Source organism: Cryptomeria japonica, chromosome 9 (genome assembly GCF_030272615.1).
Source record: "Cryptomeria japonica chromosome 9, Sugi_1.0, whole genome shotgun sequence".
In the NCBI taxonomy this organism is placed as follows: Eukaryota; Viridiplantae; Streptophyta; class Pinopsida; order Cupressales; family Cupressaceae; genus Cryptomeria; species Cryptomeria japonica.
The window spans coordinates 749,622,401-749,639,804 of NC_081413.1; the positions used below are offsets into that span (position 1 = coordinate 749,622,401).

The window sequence follows — 17,404 nt, forward strand, 5'->3', positions numbered from 1 at the left end:
TACATTTTCCACGCTTTTTACCTTCACGCGATTTTCGGTGCTTTGAAAATTTCACAATTTTAAGTCTTTAGAGAATTTCGGACCTTTTCCAACTTTTACCAACTTTTAAAACTTTCGGACCTTTTTAGTTATTTGCAAACTTCCTTCTTTTTGGCATTTCGGCCTAAAGGTCTGAATTTCGACCCTTTTGGCCATTTTGCCAACTTTTCTAATTTTCTCTCATTTTGGCCTTAAGGTCTGAATTTCGGCCCTTTTAGTCATTTTGTCAACTTTTCTAATTTTCTCTCATTTCGGCCTTAAGGTCCGAATTTTGGCCTTTTTGGCCATTTTGTCAACTTTTTCACTTTTAGGTACTTTAAAGATTTCGCCCTTCTTTTGCCTTTCAGCTGGCGAGAATCGCCATTCACACAAGTCTCGCAAACTTGTAAAAACAAACATCATGTAATCTCTCCATTCTTATACGAAAATTGGCGTCTTTGGGTCCTTATACGTCCTTTAGACACATTATCCTTTACCTGGCGGACTTCGCCAATTTCTATCGTCCCACGCCTATTCAAGGCGATTTCACTAGCTTGAACAATCTCTTGGAATTCGTGCCCGAGAGTTCGACTAACCATAGGGATCACCAACATTATCATCTCACGGACTAATTGCAGGCTCGCTCGAAAGGACACAAGACACTCTGCGCGGAACTCAATAGGGCGAAGACGAAAAAGGGCCCTCAAAAAAGGGGGACTCTGTCAACGACAGGGAGCGTGTGCAACGCACAACAGAACCCTGTGTGGAAGGCTGCAGCCTTCGAAATCTTTATTCTTCTTCTTCTTCTTCTTCTTCTTCTTATGTACCGGAAGGAGACCGTGGTCCCTGTAGAATTTATGGTTCCAGTTCTTCGGATGGCCATTGAAAATAGACTTGCCATCAATGGGTCCAAATTCAAACCCAGACCCGAGAGGTCGGAAGGGCACTTGAGAGTCCGGAGGGGGACCCGAGAGGCACGGGACCAAAGCGGGAGACTCTCGGGCGAGGCAAACGGAGAAGGATGAAGGGCTATCCCAAAGGCACGGGACCCGAGCCGAAGACTCTGGACAATTAGATTAGGAAAAAAAAAAAAATGAAAAAAAAAAAGAGAAAAAAAAAATTCGGTGGCCACGACATTACCGCTATGCAGTGGAACCACTGTCGGTGACCACCATGCGGTCGTTGTCCACCGCAGATAGGCCCCGACAAATCTATAATACTAGCCGCAGAGATAGAAAATAGAAGTACCCACGCCCTAGCCAAAGACACAATCGTGAGGGAAAAAGAAATTGCAGCAGAAGGGAGTAAAGGAAACTCGACGCCATAGGGAAGACGAAGATTTTGCCGTAGGAAAAGCACCAAAGAGAGATACGAAGTCGCCGAAGGATAGCAATTAACAAAGGAGCAAATAAAACGCCAGCCGAAGGGGGTCTTGGAAGCCAAAGGGGTATATTAACGAAGGGTGTTGGATAGAGGCGGACTCCACAGAAAGATTTCAATTGCCATCGGTTGAAAGATGTTGTATGTAATTCGAAGGGAAACAATTTAGCGCTGAAGGAAGAAATCATGAATCGAACCTTGCTGCAGGGAGGCAATATTTTTTTTTTTGAAAGTGGTGGTGGGACCACCGTACGGTGAGACCACCGTCGACGGAGGTCACCGGCCTCTGAGGGCAGAACTTGGTGGGTATTCATCCACCGTACGACCACTACCGTACACCTCGTACGGCCAGACCAATCACTGCACGACACCAAGCCTTCGGGTGACCCCAGTTGCCGTACGACTCAGCCACCGTACGGGTTCACTCCATCGTACGAGAGATAACCTTTGTACGGGCTCAGGACATTACAGACCGTAGGCCTGAAGGAGCACGGCGACGGTTTAAGAAAGGGCGAAAGGAAAAATACCACGGCACGGCAAGGATAAATTGGTGAGGGCACATGAAAAAAAATTAAAAAATGCTCTGACATTCAAACAAGCATGCATTTAACTTATTAAAAAAACAAAAAAAAACCGATGACCAGATTGAAAAATCATTCGATGGAGTCTGGAGCCAGGGCGCTGAAAAATTTAGAGTGGAGAAGAAGGTCTTTGGTATCTTAAAATATCACAAAAATGATGTGCCCCTCGATCCTGCTGGGGGCACACCCCCAGTTAATTTTTGAGCTACAATACACTTTTGAGTTGGGCGAAGGGCATCAGAGAAGTCACGGTAAGTGTTGGGGTTGTTTCGTATTGTGAGATAGAAGTCTGAAGCTAAGCATTGGCGGGGAAGCCATAAGCCGTAGAGGGAGACGGATTTGGTGGTTGTGAACAAATAGAGTTTGAGGGAAGGCATTGCAAGAACGCGAAGTCGTACAACACCAGGGAGTTATTCAGTTCAATTATTAGCCTTTGGGGAGTGTGATGGAGGATTTGAGGCATCTTCTAGCCTTTGTGCCAGGCATGAATGGTACGCTTTGAGGAACTCGGAGTATGTCTCGGCTAGACATGAGGTTGTCTTGGTGGATGCACAGAGGGCTCGGGAGGAGCTAACCACTAGGTTGGAGGTAGTAGTAGTGTGAGACTTAGCTCAACGTACCTAGGAGTTGGATGCCGAGAGGGCAGTGTGGGTGGCTATCGAGGACAAATTGGCTAGGGAGACAATATCATTTGAGTACCTGTTGGTGGAGGCTGAGATTGAAAAGCATGTTTTGCAGACAAGTTTGGTTTAGGCAGAGAAAGACTGTGATGTCAAGGAAAAAAAAAGACCTCCTTGCGGAAGCACTAATGGTGAAATCCGCACTTGAGCATCGGATGGTAGCAGAAAAGGGTTTTTAGGCGAGGATGCAGTAGGTGTATGAGTTCCGAGCTCGACTGGCATTAGCAGTTCCTGCAGTTCTATACCTTGATTCTGTTTAATGTATGAACATCATCTCTATTTTGTATTAAGTCGTCCAGAGACGACTTCTTTTCTTGGGGGGGATGATGTTGTCGTAATATGTTATGTAGTTGTCGGTAATTGTGGGTTACGACAGTCAGTTAGTCTTCCCGAAGGGCGGTTGGACGTGACGGTTGGTCGCATCCCTTTGGGTATTATATATTGCATACCTTTCCTTCGAAGTAGGATCATTATGGTCATATCTAGATGTGATGTTATAAGCACTTGATGTACATGGACTGTTGAATTAATACAGAAACTGGTTCTTTAATATATTTCCATTATGTTCTGTGCATTTACTTTCTGCGTTTAATCGTTTACCCGTATGTGGCAAACACCGCTTATGCAGCGGGAGGACCATTACAAACATAAATCACTCAACCGCTTATGCAGCGGGATGACAAAATTACAAATATCAAATGTAGGCAGCAAGCCAGCCTCTTCCACTTTTTAGTGGGGTATGGTTTACAATCCAGAAGTGGTTGAAAGTACTACTATTCAACCTTACAATATAGAGAGAAATGCTTAGAAAAGAAGAACAATGTTGATCACAAATGATATCTACCTCTAAAACCAACTCAAACATAAAGCAACTACTGCTGTTCTTTATTCTGAAAGTCAATAATACGCAGACCAACCACTACTGGAAACACCAAAATGCTCATAACTAACTCGAATCTACTCGAAATCACACCAAATCAAAAGCAAATGACTAATATGACAGAAGCAAACATTTTAGAACCTCAAACCTGCAACTTCAAAGTCTGAAACCAGCTGCATGCATCCCAAGGCAGCTATGGAAGGGGCGGCCCAGCAGAAAAGTTCGACCAGCAATATAAAAATCAGATCAGCAAACTGTCTTCTGCAATTTGGAGTACTTCATCGCCTATGGTAAAGAGAAAATCAGAGCCAATACCCATATCGAAACACTCAACAGATAGGGAGGTACGAATGAAAGATTGCTTCAGCCACTATACGCCCAACACACACCAAAAACATAGCAGCAATCAGAAAACTGAAAATATAACAACAAACTCCATCACTTTGAAGCTCAATCTACTCCTCTGAATGAGAAATAAGCTCTCTCACAGCTAGGTGCTATCTCCCAAGCACGAAACTGGTACAAGGTAGGAAGCATGCAACTTCGAAGCAAAGGTCTGGCACAATTTTGGCAGCACTTCGTTATGAAAATGTTCAAGATCCCAAATGAGAGACAAAACTCTCATATTTATAGATTATGAGACCCCAAATTCACTTCCAAATGGCATCCAAATTACAACTTCCTCATTTGCATTTCATTTCCCACGCCCTCATATGTTTGGCGTCCAACTCCTAGGCAAAAAGTTCGAACTTTTTTCCTTGGTGTATGACTTACAACTTAAAACATAATAAACTCATGAAATATGCCTCCTTTTCTCATGCCACCAACTTAGGAAAAATATAATATTTTTAGGTGCAAAGTATTTTTCCATAAATCATCCAAAAACACATTAAATATTAACTTTAGCATAAAGTAATAATATTTAATAAATCACTGAAAATCAAATACTGATTATGCCAAATTGAACTGATGGGTTGAAATACCAAAAACCAACAACTGGACTAGACTGGGGCTCTGAACTGCACTGCTAAAAATAGAACTGCCTGAAATGGCACTTACTAAAAATAGTAAGTCCCAAAAACAACTCCAAACAGCCTGCTTTTCGAACCATGAGAAGAAGCTCAGAAAACTTAGAATAATCTCAAAACCCCGACAACTGCCACCAACTCACTAAAAATAGTAAGTTCAGAATTCCTCTCAAAATTGAATGCATTTTATATCACTGTGGAGCTCTTGAAAAACCCAGAAGGAATCCACGAATGAAGTTGCAGATCAGCCTATGGGTCTCCGGGATAGGCCAATGGACCACTGATTACTCCTCACTGAGAAGGGGACATTACAAATAACTTGTGCAATTTTCTTTCAGAATCAATGTTAGCTTGTGCCAAGACCAGTTTCAGATGTTTCATAGTCAGTTTGTTATTAATTGAGAAGAGTTGCCACCTGAATAAACATTTCAATAATTCTAGATTTTGTAACAGTGCTATGTAAGTTGTGTGGGTTGCCACCAACATGCATTTTGCTGTAGTATCAGTTAAATTTCTTTCACTTTATGCTCTCACCCTGATCACATTGGAATCTCATTGATCAAAATGTGTTAAGGTTTCATTCATTGTCCATTGTGAAATTGCAGAAACAATTTTATTTGAGTTTAGGATATCACATGCTGCAGTTAAATCCTGTATTTCTGCTATCAGAACATAATCATTTTGCATGGATTATCATGTTGATAAGATTATTAAGTTGACTTAAAAAATTTTTATGACACTTGAGGGGACTGAAATTGACTACAAACCACTTGCAAGTACAACCACAATTGATAACTTTGACTTGAGAACAAGTGGACATCACACTTTATTTTAGTTTTAAAAATTAGAAAAGTAAGACAGTTGCCACTTTTCTCATGCTTTTATAACAAAGAATTTATTATTATTTACGTGAACTATACATTGGGAGCAATATGACTGAAACTAAACCTTTTATCAAATATCAATTGAGATAAATCATAATTTTTTTAATTTAGTAAGAAATGAGCATTGTTGCTCTTTCGATATTGACAAGAAAACATGGATAAATATTAAATAATAAATTATAACTGATTTTGATTTGTTTGAAGGTCTATTTAATAATGGCTAGTTAAGGAAATGTTTCTATAATTCCTTTTGCCTACGGCAGGAAGTAATAAGCTTTTTGCTTAATGAGCAGGTTGTTCCCATACCATTATCCAAGGCATCAGCTGTGCGAAGTGAATTTATATCTGCAGGCAAGAAGTTAGGGTTTGAATTTGATGTAATCAAACCTGGTGAGTTTTCAACACTCAAATGCTTAAAGTGCCATTTAATATCCTATCAATATTTTATCCTTCTGTATATTTGCATTCGGTAAGCAATAAACTATGGAGTAGGATTTTTAGGAATTTGAGGAGTCCCTAGGGACTTTACCAGAGCAGCATGTCTAGATAGTCTCTTATTGATTCCTATGGAAAAAGTTGTCTTGATAGGGCGGACTTAAAAAATATTTTTATCTATTCTGAATGGTTTTATACACCTAACCAGACCTCAACACCCAAATGACATGTCTAAGTAACTATGCATACGATTAAAAGTTTTCAGGCCAAGCTGTGAATGACATTTAAAATTATTATGGTAAAAAACTTATATTTAAACCATGAATATTACTTTAGAGACATTCTTTAAAACATTTCCATGGAAGAGTGATGGATATTTTCATGATGAAGAGTTTATAAAGGTTTAAAACTAGCATGTAGAGTTATTGAGTTATCCTTGTTTGTCTCATAAATGACAAGTATTCATCGGCTTAGATAATGCTTCTTGCATCATGTATGATTACCTTGAACATATGATTCTTCAAAGCTTTGGGATTGTGGATGAGGTGAGTATCATTAATGAGACATAATGGCAATTTATGCATGGTGTCATCAATTAAAACAAAGGTATCGAAGGCTGTACTCCCACTTTAGGATTTCAACTATTAAGGCTGGGCTAGTCCTAATTTTGTTTTTTTACTCTCTAGCATAGTTAATAGCTGCATTTGGAGAATTGAAACTTCTACTTCAGTTGGATATGTTTTAGGATATTTTTAACTTTTACATATAGCTGGGATTTGGTCGCAAGGAGTTCCATGGTTAACGATTATTCAATCCAGATTGCAAAAGGAAAGAGTACCAAGAATATAAGGAGGAGCATCTATTGGAGAGGACCAAGCTTAGTCGATGTCCGACAAAAGTTGAATTTTATGTTTTTGGATCAAAGGTTGTTATTTGTTTTGTCTTTTTTCTCTGTTAGTGCAACCATAACATTGATAGTTCAAGTTATTTTGTTTGTGGTTTCCCCACTTCTCCCCCCCAATGATACCTTGGGGTGTCCATCATTTGATCTAGTGACAGTTTAGTGTGAAATTTCCTCAAGATGGTGTAATGTCCCCATTTCCTAGGTCAGTATCTTTTGTAGGGGTTACCTATTGACAAGAGTCCCCATAGGCTTATACAGTGGACAGAGGACTTATACAGTGGACCGAGAGACTTTGGGTAGGCATATGAGTCGTTTTTGGAGCTTTGAGCCAGTTTTCTACTTTTTAGGAAGGGCTCCTATTTTTTAGGGAGTGACTGTTAGCTCATTCGGAGCTTGGGGAAGCATAGCAGGAGACACTGGGAGCATCACCGGTTGTTCGGTAACTGTCTCCTAAATTTTAGGGAGGTTCCTATTTTTTAGGAGCAGACTAGTAGTCACCAGTGGACCCACCAGGATGTTGGGAGAATTGTCAGGGAGCTAGTGAAGTGAATTTCAGTGATTAGGGGCCGTTCCTTAGTATTTGAGGAGGATCCCTAATTTTTAGGGGAGATTGGCAGTTGGAGCACTACACCCAGTCATCACCCCCGGTGCCAGTGGCACCATCAGGTTTCAGTTTGGGGGTTATTGGGTGTGATTTCAGGGAATAAATTTGAATATTTAAATAATAACTTTAATATCTTCATTTATTTAAATAAAATGCTTCAATAAAGTTATTATATTATTATTATAAAAAGGGGCGAAGTGGACCCCCTTGGGAGTCATGATGCCTAGGACACGTAACGTTTTTAAAAACATAATGAAATAAAATTAAGTTATGCATCTCCAAGAGGTTCAAACCAATTAGAGAGAGCATATTCCAAGGAATAACCAAAGAATATGCCAAAAATGCCTTTTGGAGGGAATTCGATCCATGGGAAGTTAATAAAGTGACGTTGGTGGGAAATTGGGGATTCAAGAACTCATTTTTACAGCAGAAACTTGGTATTGGAGCCTTGTGCACGGTTTCAGAAGTGATTGCAGAGCTTTTGAGAACGTACACTCTCAGAAGGTCGAATGCCTACAGGTGTGTGAGACCATCTAAGGGTATTCTATAGGACAATTTATCTTTATCAGCTTATTTGGTGAAAGAAGCAGTAAATCAGTCAGTGTAAAGAGAAAAATCGAAGGGGCAGGTTGCAGATCAGACCTTAGTATTGGCAGATCGGACTCCTGCTGTTGCAGATCCAGTAGTTTCAGCAGCTTACAAACAGGCTGTACCACTTCTATGACAGGTCGAACTACTGCCAGTAGGAATTTTGCATCATATCAGACTGTGATCCGCCATTTCCAGCATTAGTCCACAAATAAGTCATTAAATGTAGCAAGTGGGAATGTGAATTTGATTGTATCAGACCTGGTTATGCTGTTAAAAATCAGTTTTCAGACCTGATCCTTCACATCCTGCCTATTGGACTTACATTGCAAATATTTTGGAGTTAATGGTATGTTACAAAATTTTCATTGTATGCTTTCTAGTTGAAATCAGCACTTGTTTCAGTTTATTTTGTATTTCCAGAATTTGGCATTGTTTTCAATCAATTACAAATCACATAGCAATCAAAAAAATATCAAAACACAAAAATAAAAAAACTCCAAAACCAAAAAATCAGAAAAAAAAAAATCAAAAAAAATCTGACTTACGATCGGTTGTGATTCCGTGATCCGGGGTCGGTCACTACAGATGGTCACCTTGCTGGGTCAACTCTTTACCGGTGCTTGAAATCTGGAACTGTAATAATCCATTGGAAAGCTTCGGAGTTGCCGTTCTTCAATTTCATTCAAATGGAATACTATTTTTTTGAAAAATGCTCCAAAGGGCCTTGGAAAATAAAATACCAAAAATGTATCAAAAAGCCAAGGTTTTAGGAAATAGAAACATTATGCCTTTAATGTGGTCCATCTCATGACATAACCTCATCACTTCTTTGGGGGAATGCTTATTGCTTGAGGTTTTGGGCGAATTATTTCTTTTTCTGTTTTCCAAATTTTTATTTCCATCCACAAACGGCTAAAAAAGTGTCATCTAAATGTAAAATTTTGAGCATTGTAATTGTTGACAATTAAATCTCTAACACTATCAATTGCAATATAAATAAAATATAGTGGTACATACCAAATAATTCTAGACGAAAACCAAAAATTGCTTTAGTCTGGTAGTGTTTGCACAATCCAAATCGTAGACTAGAGAAGATTGTGCCTCAAATCATACTTCTTTCCTAGACTATAATAATATTGTCGTAAAGTGCCCTATGGTTGCCAAATGGAACACAATTGTCGACAACCACTTACAACCAACTCCTAGAAACTACCTACAAATCAAGAAATGACTAACAAAACACAAGTTGATTTTAGGGAAAAGATCATCCTCCCCAAAAAGAAAAGTCTGATTCTTAGTTGAAAAGCAAAGAACAAAAATAATGTATATCATCTAATATTAGGTAAATTTTCCAAACTTTTGGAGGTATTCAAGATGAGCTTCTAATTGCTAATGTTTCATTTGTTTCATGATGACAATAGACTCATAACTTGAATATTGAACCATGAAGAGCTGATGGGGTTCTTTGGAATGCTAAACTTTTGACAACACTAGCTACACTTTGCAATGTGTTCTTGCATCTCATTGAGTAATGTCTATTGCATTCTATTGGGAAATTTTAAGCTATAGTCCTTCCCACCCATTTGCGACATGGCATGTGTGCAGTAATAGATTCTATAGCTCACAGATTCTTTTGAGCATAGTTTACATGCTTGTTTAGTCTTTGAGTACTCACTGCTTTTTTTTTTGGCACGAGTTTTCCAAGGTTTAGTCGTTGAGTCTGTATGGCGAGTCATGGAGGGAAAATCGCGGAGTGTTTTGGTGAGTAATTGCCAAAACTTAGTGAGTCTGAGCTAAAAACTTGCTATGTGACATGGCATGTGTGTTGTAATAGATTGTATAGCTTGCTGAGTCTTATGAGCTTTGTTTACATACTCTGCGAGTCTTTGAGTACTTGCCTTTTTTATGGTGTGAATTTGACAAGCTTTACTCATTTAGTTTGTATCATGAGTTGTAGAGGAAAATTCGCTGAGTTTTTTGGTGACTAATGGCCAAAACTCAATGAGTTTGAGCTGAAAACTCGCTTTGGTGTAAATAAGGGAAAATGTGGGTTCCACGCAGGAAAAAATGGAAAAAAAATGCAATAAAAACACGATTTTTTGCCTCTAAAACCCTTCATTCGTTGCTCCTCGACACACAGCAGCAAGCAAGCATTCTAGAACTAATTGGGAAGATTTTTTATGTGATTTGAAGAAATTTTTAGAATTTTGGATTTGCATTAGTTAGTTCCACTGTTTTAATCTGTTTTTAGGCATATAAATTGGTGCAGGTATGGATACGGATATGCAGGTATGGCAATTTTTTTCACTTGGGTATGGGTACGCCCATATGTATAGATATTACGCCCATATGTATAGATATTGGAAAAAGGGGGATAAAAATTTATCAAATCAGAGAAGGAACAATCATAGTTTTAAAACTCGTGGACTCGCCACGGACTCGCCACAGACTCGCGAGTCCATGGGAGCCACGAGTCGACTCGCCAAGGACTCGCGAGGCGAGTCCTGGCGAGTCCATTTGAAAGACTCGCGAGTCTTTTGCAAGGACTCGCGCGAGTCTTTTGCATGGACTCGCGAGTCTTTCAGATGGACTCGCGCGACCCAGAAAAAATGTCATGCAAGCTTTAAAATTGAGTTTAACATGTGAAAAAATTTGGTCTCTCCGTCAGGATTCATATATGGAATATAACATTTAAGTATAAGCTTATACTTTAAGTTATATTCCATATATACTATCAGGATGTTTGAGAGTGGTTTCGGACCTCCAGGAGTTATAATGCAAAATCTAGTTTTTGGAGGATTCTTCAATTTTCCAGACTTAGTCAGATTTCAGGATCAGGAAGACATTCCAGACTTAGCCAAATTTCAGGGCATTTGAAGATCAGGATGACATTCCAGACTTTAAGTTATATTCCATATATACTATCAGGATGTTTGAGAGTGGTTTCGGACCTCCAGGAGTTATAATGCAAAATCTAGTTTTTGGAGGATTCTTCAATTTTCCAGACTTAGTCAAATTTCAGGATCCTTCGGCGATGCCCCTTGACCCCAACTTGGGGGCATTGCCCCCAAACCCCTGTCAAAAAATATAGGGGGAAATTGCGCCGATGGAAGTGGGGAAAATTTAACCTCCGAGTCTGATTAGGCTCCATATAAAAGCATAATTAGCATTGAAGAAATCTTGGTATTATACATTTTAGAGTTGAAAGTTTGAAACTATGAGTATGTGACATGTGTAATGTTTCAATTATGGCTCTTATGTTCTCTAAATGCATTAATTTCTTTATGTTTTTTTGTAAAACTACGGTTTTTTTTTTTGCCGAGTCCTTGCCGAGTCTTTCACGAGTCTTTCACGAGTCCGAGTCCGAGTCCAAATTTTTGGTTTGCCGAGTCCGAGTTTTTCAACTATGGGAACAATAATACAACTCACAAAGGGCCCATCTAAATCAACAACCTAGAGAGTTCCAGCAACATAGAGACTTCACCACCATAGATCACGAAAACGACCATTATCCAAACATATTATTAATAATTTAATATATTATAATATATCAATTTTATTTATTAAAAAACTTTAAAATTAATAAATAAATAAACTTATTTTTTTATTTAATTATAAACTTAAATATATCAATTTATTTATTAATTTTAAAGTCTTTTAATAAATAAACTTACATATATCAATTTGCCTTTTATTAGATATAAACTTCGTTTGATTACCATTACCCTTGATGGATGTGGAATTCGCTCTAGGGCTTGCGAACAAATATAGTAGCACGGTGGGGGAAGAGGTAGGGGTGGAGCAGAGGTTGAAGCGCCCACATTGATTTTGTACCGAGACACGCAGGAGAAAAATCTGCAAAAAAAAGACAAGTTTTTATTAGTGCCAGCAGCGAACCTAGAATCGCACTCGGCTTGGACCCAAACCCAGCTCAAACCCAGACAGACACCCAGACTTTTGATGCCGTATCTAGTAACTTAGTTTGTGATTGATTAAAATTTAATTGATTTATGATGATTTGAATCAATTTTTTCCATTTTTTTTCTATTTTTCTATTTTTTAATGTAAGGTTAAGAGATGATATTATCATACTTCTATCAAACTCGTGAATTCAATTATGTTTTATTGTATTACATATAAATGCATGTGAATTTTACATGATTAAAAAAAAATCATGTTCAAAATGATTATCTTCTTAATCACTATTTTTTGTTCTTATTGATATTGCAAGTTGATATATAATCTATGTAACCTGGGGATGCGTCCTCGGCATGAAACCCCCCGTCCCAGTCTCGGGGACGTTTCGGGGACCTGGGGACGGCCAGGGGACGTTTCCCCCCATCCCCAAATTGCCAAGAATTTAGAGGGGACGTCCCCGAAATGGGGGGACGTCTGTACGTCCCAGGGATGACTGGGACGTCCCCAATCTGTGTCGGGGATGGCGAGACGTCCCCCACATCTAAGACTTAAAAAATATTAAAATAATAAAAAATGTCGTATTTTCAATTTTTTTTTAATTTTCTAATATGGGCCCTGTTGGTGTCTGTTTTATCATCTACCAAACATTAGGATAGGATACCCGAAGGTATTCTATCCTCTCTTGAAAAATCACTACTGATTCCAAGGTCTATATGTGCGAACAAGCGACTTTAGTGGAATAGCTTCTTGGGTAGTGTATGCTGAAATTTTCAAGGGGGACTTACGTTTGACAAGTATTCTTTTGAACTGCTGGACTTAGATGGATTTAGCAATTTAGGCTCTTCTTTTTTGGGGGGTTTTCTAGGATTTAGACTTTCAAAAGAAAGGGAAAAAGAGATAGGGTTTAGGAAGGCTAATCTAATCCTACGAATTTTGGAGACGGTGTCAACTGGGTGCTCTCGAGAAACCAAACCTTGCTTCGCCACACTAGGGACAACTACAAAAGGCCGGTGCAATCTTCAATGGGTTGTGCTTATGATCGACTATGTTGGGATGCACAGGGGATGGGCTCAGACTAACTTTGCATGGTAGAATGGAAATCATCCATTTACCAAAAGTATGAGCGAAGATACACCATTAATTGATACTTATCAAATCCTTCATTCAAATTAACAATAGTGAAAGCAAATCTAAATTGTTTCTAACTAAGTGTTGAGGCAATTGAAACCATGCAAATCATTCAAATAATAGAGATTACAAAGCAGCGCACATGCAATATATTATCTGGAAATGACCTTAAGCAACAATACATCAAAAACCTCACCCTTTTCAAATGAGGGGAGGCAACCTTATATAGTTTCTCAAAAATAAATGAATGGCCGAGATCAAACAGTGATCAAGGGCCAAGATTGAAAGTCCTAAACCCTAATTAGGGTTTCCCGAAATACTATCAATTCAAGCAAATGAAAGAGTGACAAGTGGCGCAGCTACTAATTTTACTGAGGTGAGTGGCCACTTTCCTCTTTCAGAGATTCAACGTATCTGGACACCACGAGCTTGACCTCCTCTATGGTGACACTTGGCAAACCGCCAATTTGGAAGTCGACGAGATCCACATCTTCGGCGCACGTAGCAAGGATGCCTTCCCACTCCACTGCCTGGGTGAGGAAGTTGTCATCGATGGAGAGGAAGTTGGCAATCTTAGAAAGATCGCCTTTGTCAATCATCCCTGAATCTCGGAAGAAGCTTGTCTGAATCCTGGCTCTCAGGTTCTCTGCTTGTAAATGCTTCTCCCTTAGGCTTTCCTTCTGCCAGATCTCTGACGCCACCTGGAATACCTTGCCTAGGATCTCTCCAACCCTTGCCTTTGTCTCGAAACACTTGATCTCGGATTTCTTTAGGACTTCAATCCGAGTGACCAGAGCATAGTACCACGTGCCGAAGTCGTACCTGTCTCCTGTCTGTATGATGCCTGCATCCACTAAGCTCTTCTTTGACATGCCTCAGATGACCTTTAGGTGAGGGAGTATTTCATTCTGAATTTCATCCACTTCTTCCCAATTGAATGATAGATCCTGGATACGATCAATCAACAAAGAAGTTGCCTCATGCGCTGATACTAAGTTTTCTACCAGGGTGTCAGCACGTATCACAGCATCTGAAATCCACTCCTTTTCTTGAGTGTACGATCCCTTCATTGATCCCTGCTAAAGAGGCTGTGGTGGAGTAGCTGGGACTTCATGGTTGAGCGGGCTGGTAAGATGGAGAACATACTTCCTCCACTGCTGGTTCTCTTCTTCCACTTTCTTTCTCTTTTCTTTCTCATGAGCCAGCCTTGTCTTTAGAACATTACAGGAGTCGTCAAAATATTGGACCTCCTGGTCCTGGGTAGGCTTACCCATCTCTATGGTGGTGATCTTGTAGTCATCTGCGGTGACATTGTCCCTAGTCTTCCCTTCTTTGGGCACTGCTATCTGGACTGTCCTGAATCTGGCACTGTCTCTCTGAATCAGGGAGAACTTCCTGGCTGGTTTGGGCGGTTTAGCTGCGGCAGGCTCATTCACCTTCTCCAGGAATGCTGCGGTAGCCTCCTCGGTTGAGTGAACCTCCTTGGGAACCTTGGCCTTTATTCTTGCTCTCAGCCAATCAAGAATGGTTGATTGTTCTAGAGTATTCCGATCAAACTCATCGTCTGCTTCTCCTGGGTTCGCTAGTATGCCATCCAAGAAAATTATAGGGGCTTCATCCTGCCCCCTGTCTGGAGTTCGGAAGACCTTCTCCATCACCTCCTCAACTGGCTGAGAAAGCACTCTTACTTCATCATCACTCACATAGATATTTATCTCTTGTTCCCCAATTGTACTCTGATCAGGCGCAATGGAAGCAGTACTTAGGATGGAGTGACTTTCGCTAGATTCTCTTCTCTCAACTACAACCCTTTTCCCTATGCACTTTGTGGAGCTTCCACCCAACTCCTTTCTCTTTCGAGATCCAACGCTTTCCCGATTCCGAGCATCACCGGCGAAGGTACAAGGGTGGACGGATAGAGTATCATCCACTCCCATTAATTCATAAGTTAGAACCATACCTTTGGCCTTCAACTGTTTTGTCTTTTCAGATGCCCACCACCTTGAGTATTCAACCACTGACCTCATGAGGTCTGCTAGATCTGATTTTTCTCGCTCTGTCCAATCTATCAAGACTAAAGGTTCATTCTTCATCTTCTCAAAACCCGGCTGCTGAAGTTCTAGGCTTTCTTCCACCTGATCGGCAACTTTGAACACTTCTGTTGCTCTCACCATACTTAAAGGAATTCTAGACCAGAACCTCTTTCGGATCTCGAAACTATCGGCTGCATTAGCCCAGTAGTCTTCCAGATCCAGTCTGTGCTCAAACGTTGTCCCTTCGATCTTCTTTATCCTCTGGAATGGATCGAAATCTTTTCTTGCCTTGTATTGGTAAAAGGGATACCAGGCCAGTTCTTTCTCAGCGGTAGCTGCAGCTTGTGATGATGGACATGTTTCCAGCCCATTACCAATTGTAAGTGAGGATGTGCCTGCCTTCTTCTGCTTATCCCTTTGAATCACTATATACTCCTCCAATTGTCTCACAACCTCGAGCAACACCACTCGGTTGGTAGGGTAAGTTGGAAGCTTGTATGGAGGACCAGAGAATCCCTGAATTCGGAGGTAAGTGAACTTTGGATATTGGATGTACCAACACCCGAACTGACCGATGAAGTCTATAGACTCTTGAGAGAGCCTCTGGTGCAGGCCACCTTGAAGGGTCTGGGTAATGTGCATTAGGAAGGCATCATTCACCCTTTTGAAATGGAACTTCTCCTCCATATGGAGCTGGGGATAGCAATCATATACCGGAAATTGGTTCTCCTTGTTCCCAACTTCTCCTCTACAAGTGAGACCTCTGTACCTGTAGGTCCTGGCCAAAGAATAGAACAAGTAAGAACTCATGAAGAAAGTCCTATTTGCCTCCAGATTCCTTAGCTGGCTGTCTAAACTGTCGCTGATCATACGGGCCCAGTCTATCATTTTTACTCCATTGATTATTTCATTAATAAAATAATACATCCAGTGTTCGAATGGAGCTCCCTGAGGATTTCCTATTATTCTATTGAGTAAGACAATCATGTCCCCAATGTCCTCCTTGAAGTATGCTCGCACTAGGCTTTTTCTCTGGAGTTTAGAGGCGCCCTTCCTCGGCTTGTCTAGCCAGGAATGATTAACTATGGCATCATATTCTTCCAGGTGATCATGGTACAAACTGTCAGCTTCGTCCTTGGTCATATATACTGTGTTGTGGTACTCAAGGATCCTGAAGGCCTCTCTGATGGCCTCATCACTGACATTCGCCAACACTCTTCCATCAGGTGCAACAATATCCTTACTGATGGGGTTGTAGTGTTTGGCACATTCAACTACTAGTTCATTGCACTGCATGGTGGGGAGGAAGCCGGCAGCGTGCACGATACCACTCTTCATCATTTTCCACACAATGGTGGTAGGCACAAGGTTGTCCAGACCAAACATTCGCTTCTTAAACTCCCTTAGATTGATGTGTCCGAGGTTCGTGTCGCTGATGTTCTTCCACTTGGAAGTCATCCTTGACTCTGGAGGAGCATCTTTATCTACCTGGAACTTCATGGTGCTCAAAACCTGTAGATGAATGATAAAAACTTTAAGTTAGAAAAAACGTGGCCGCGAAATGGCTAAGTGTTGGAAAATTTTCCATTTTTTTTCACTCTCATTACTTAGCCACAAAAGTTGAATTTTCACCTCCAGACCCTCAGCCTTGAAGCTGGTTGAAGTCACCATCAAGTGTTAAAACTTTCGAAAATTTTCATACTTAGCCAAAAAAAATTGAATTTTCACCTCCAGACCCTCAGCCTTGAAGCTGGTTGAAGTCACCATCAAGTGTTAAAACTTTCGAAAAAATTTTATACTTAGCCAAAAAAATTGAATTTTCACCTCCAGACCCTCAGCCTTGAAGCTGGTTGAAGTCACCATCAAGTGTTAAAACTTTCGAAAAAAATTTATACTTAGCCAAAAAAATTGAATTTTCACCTCCAGACCCTCAACCTTGAAGCTGGTTGAAGTCACCATCAAGTGTTAAAACCTTCGAAAATTTTCATACTCAACCAAAAAAAATATTTCTCAAGTTCTTGAAAATATTCAGAAAAATCCATTAAATCTGCATTTTGAATTGGATTTTACTTTCGAATGTGCAGAAACAGGGCTAGAAATCTTCAAAAAATGTCAAAATCCTTGTCTAGATGTTCGTCAAACTGAACTTTCACCAAGCTTTCCTTAGTAATTTTGAACTTCTTGATGTAATAATGAATTTGATAATGAAGTATTTGTAGACAAGTTTTAAGAAAAACCCCTAAAATCATCCAACTCATACTTCTAATTCTAAAAAAAAACTTTCCATTTCGATTTAAGTTTGAAGATATTCATTAATCCTCCAATATTCCCTTTCAAAAA

General features: G+C 39.9%; 1 protein-coding gene across 1 annotated transcript in view; it reads left to right on the top strand.

The window, feature by feature from the left end:
• The window catches only part of LOC131064650 (zinc finger CCCH domain-containing protein 64), a 184,682-nt gene that overhangs the window by 115,680 nt on the left and 51,598 nt on the right, over positions 1-17,404 (top strand). Inside the window, exon 8 of the mRNA XM_059211204.1 lies at positions 5,745-5,841. Coding sequence (XP_059067187.1) covers positions 5,745-5,841 — 97 coding nt within the window. The remainder of the gene's footprint in view (positions 1-5,744; positions 5,842-17,404) is intronic.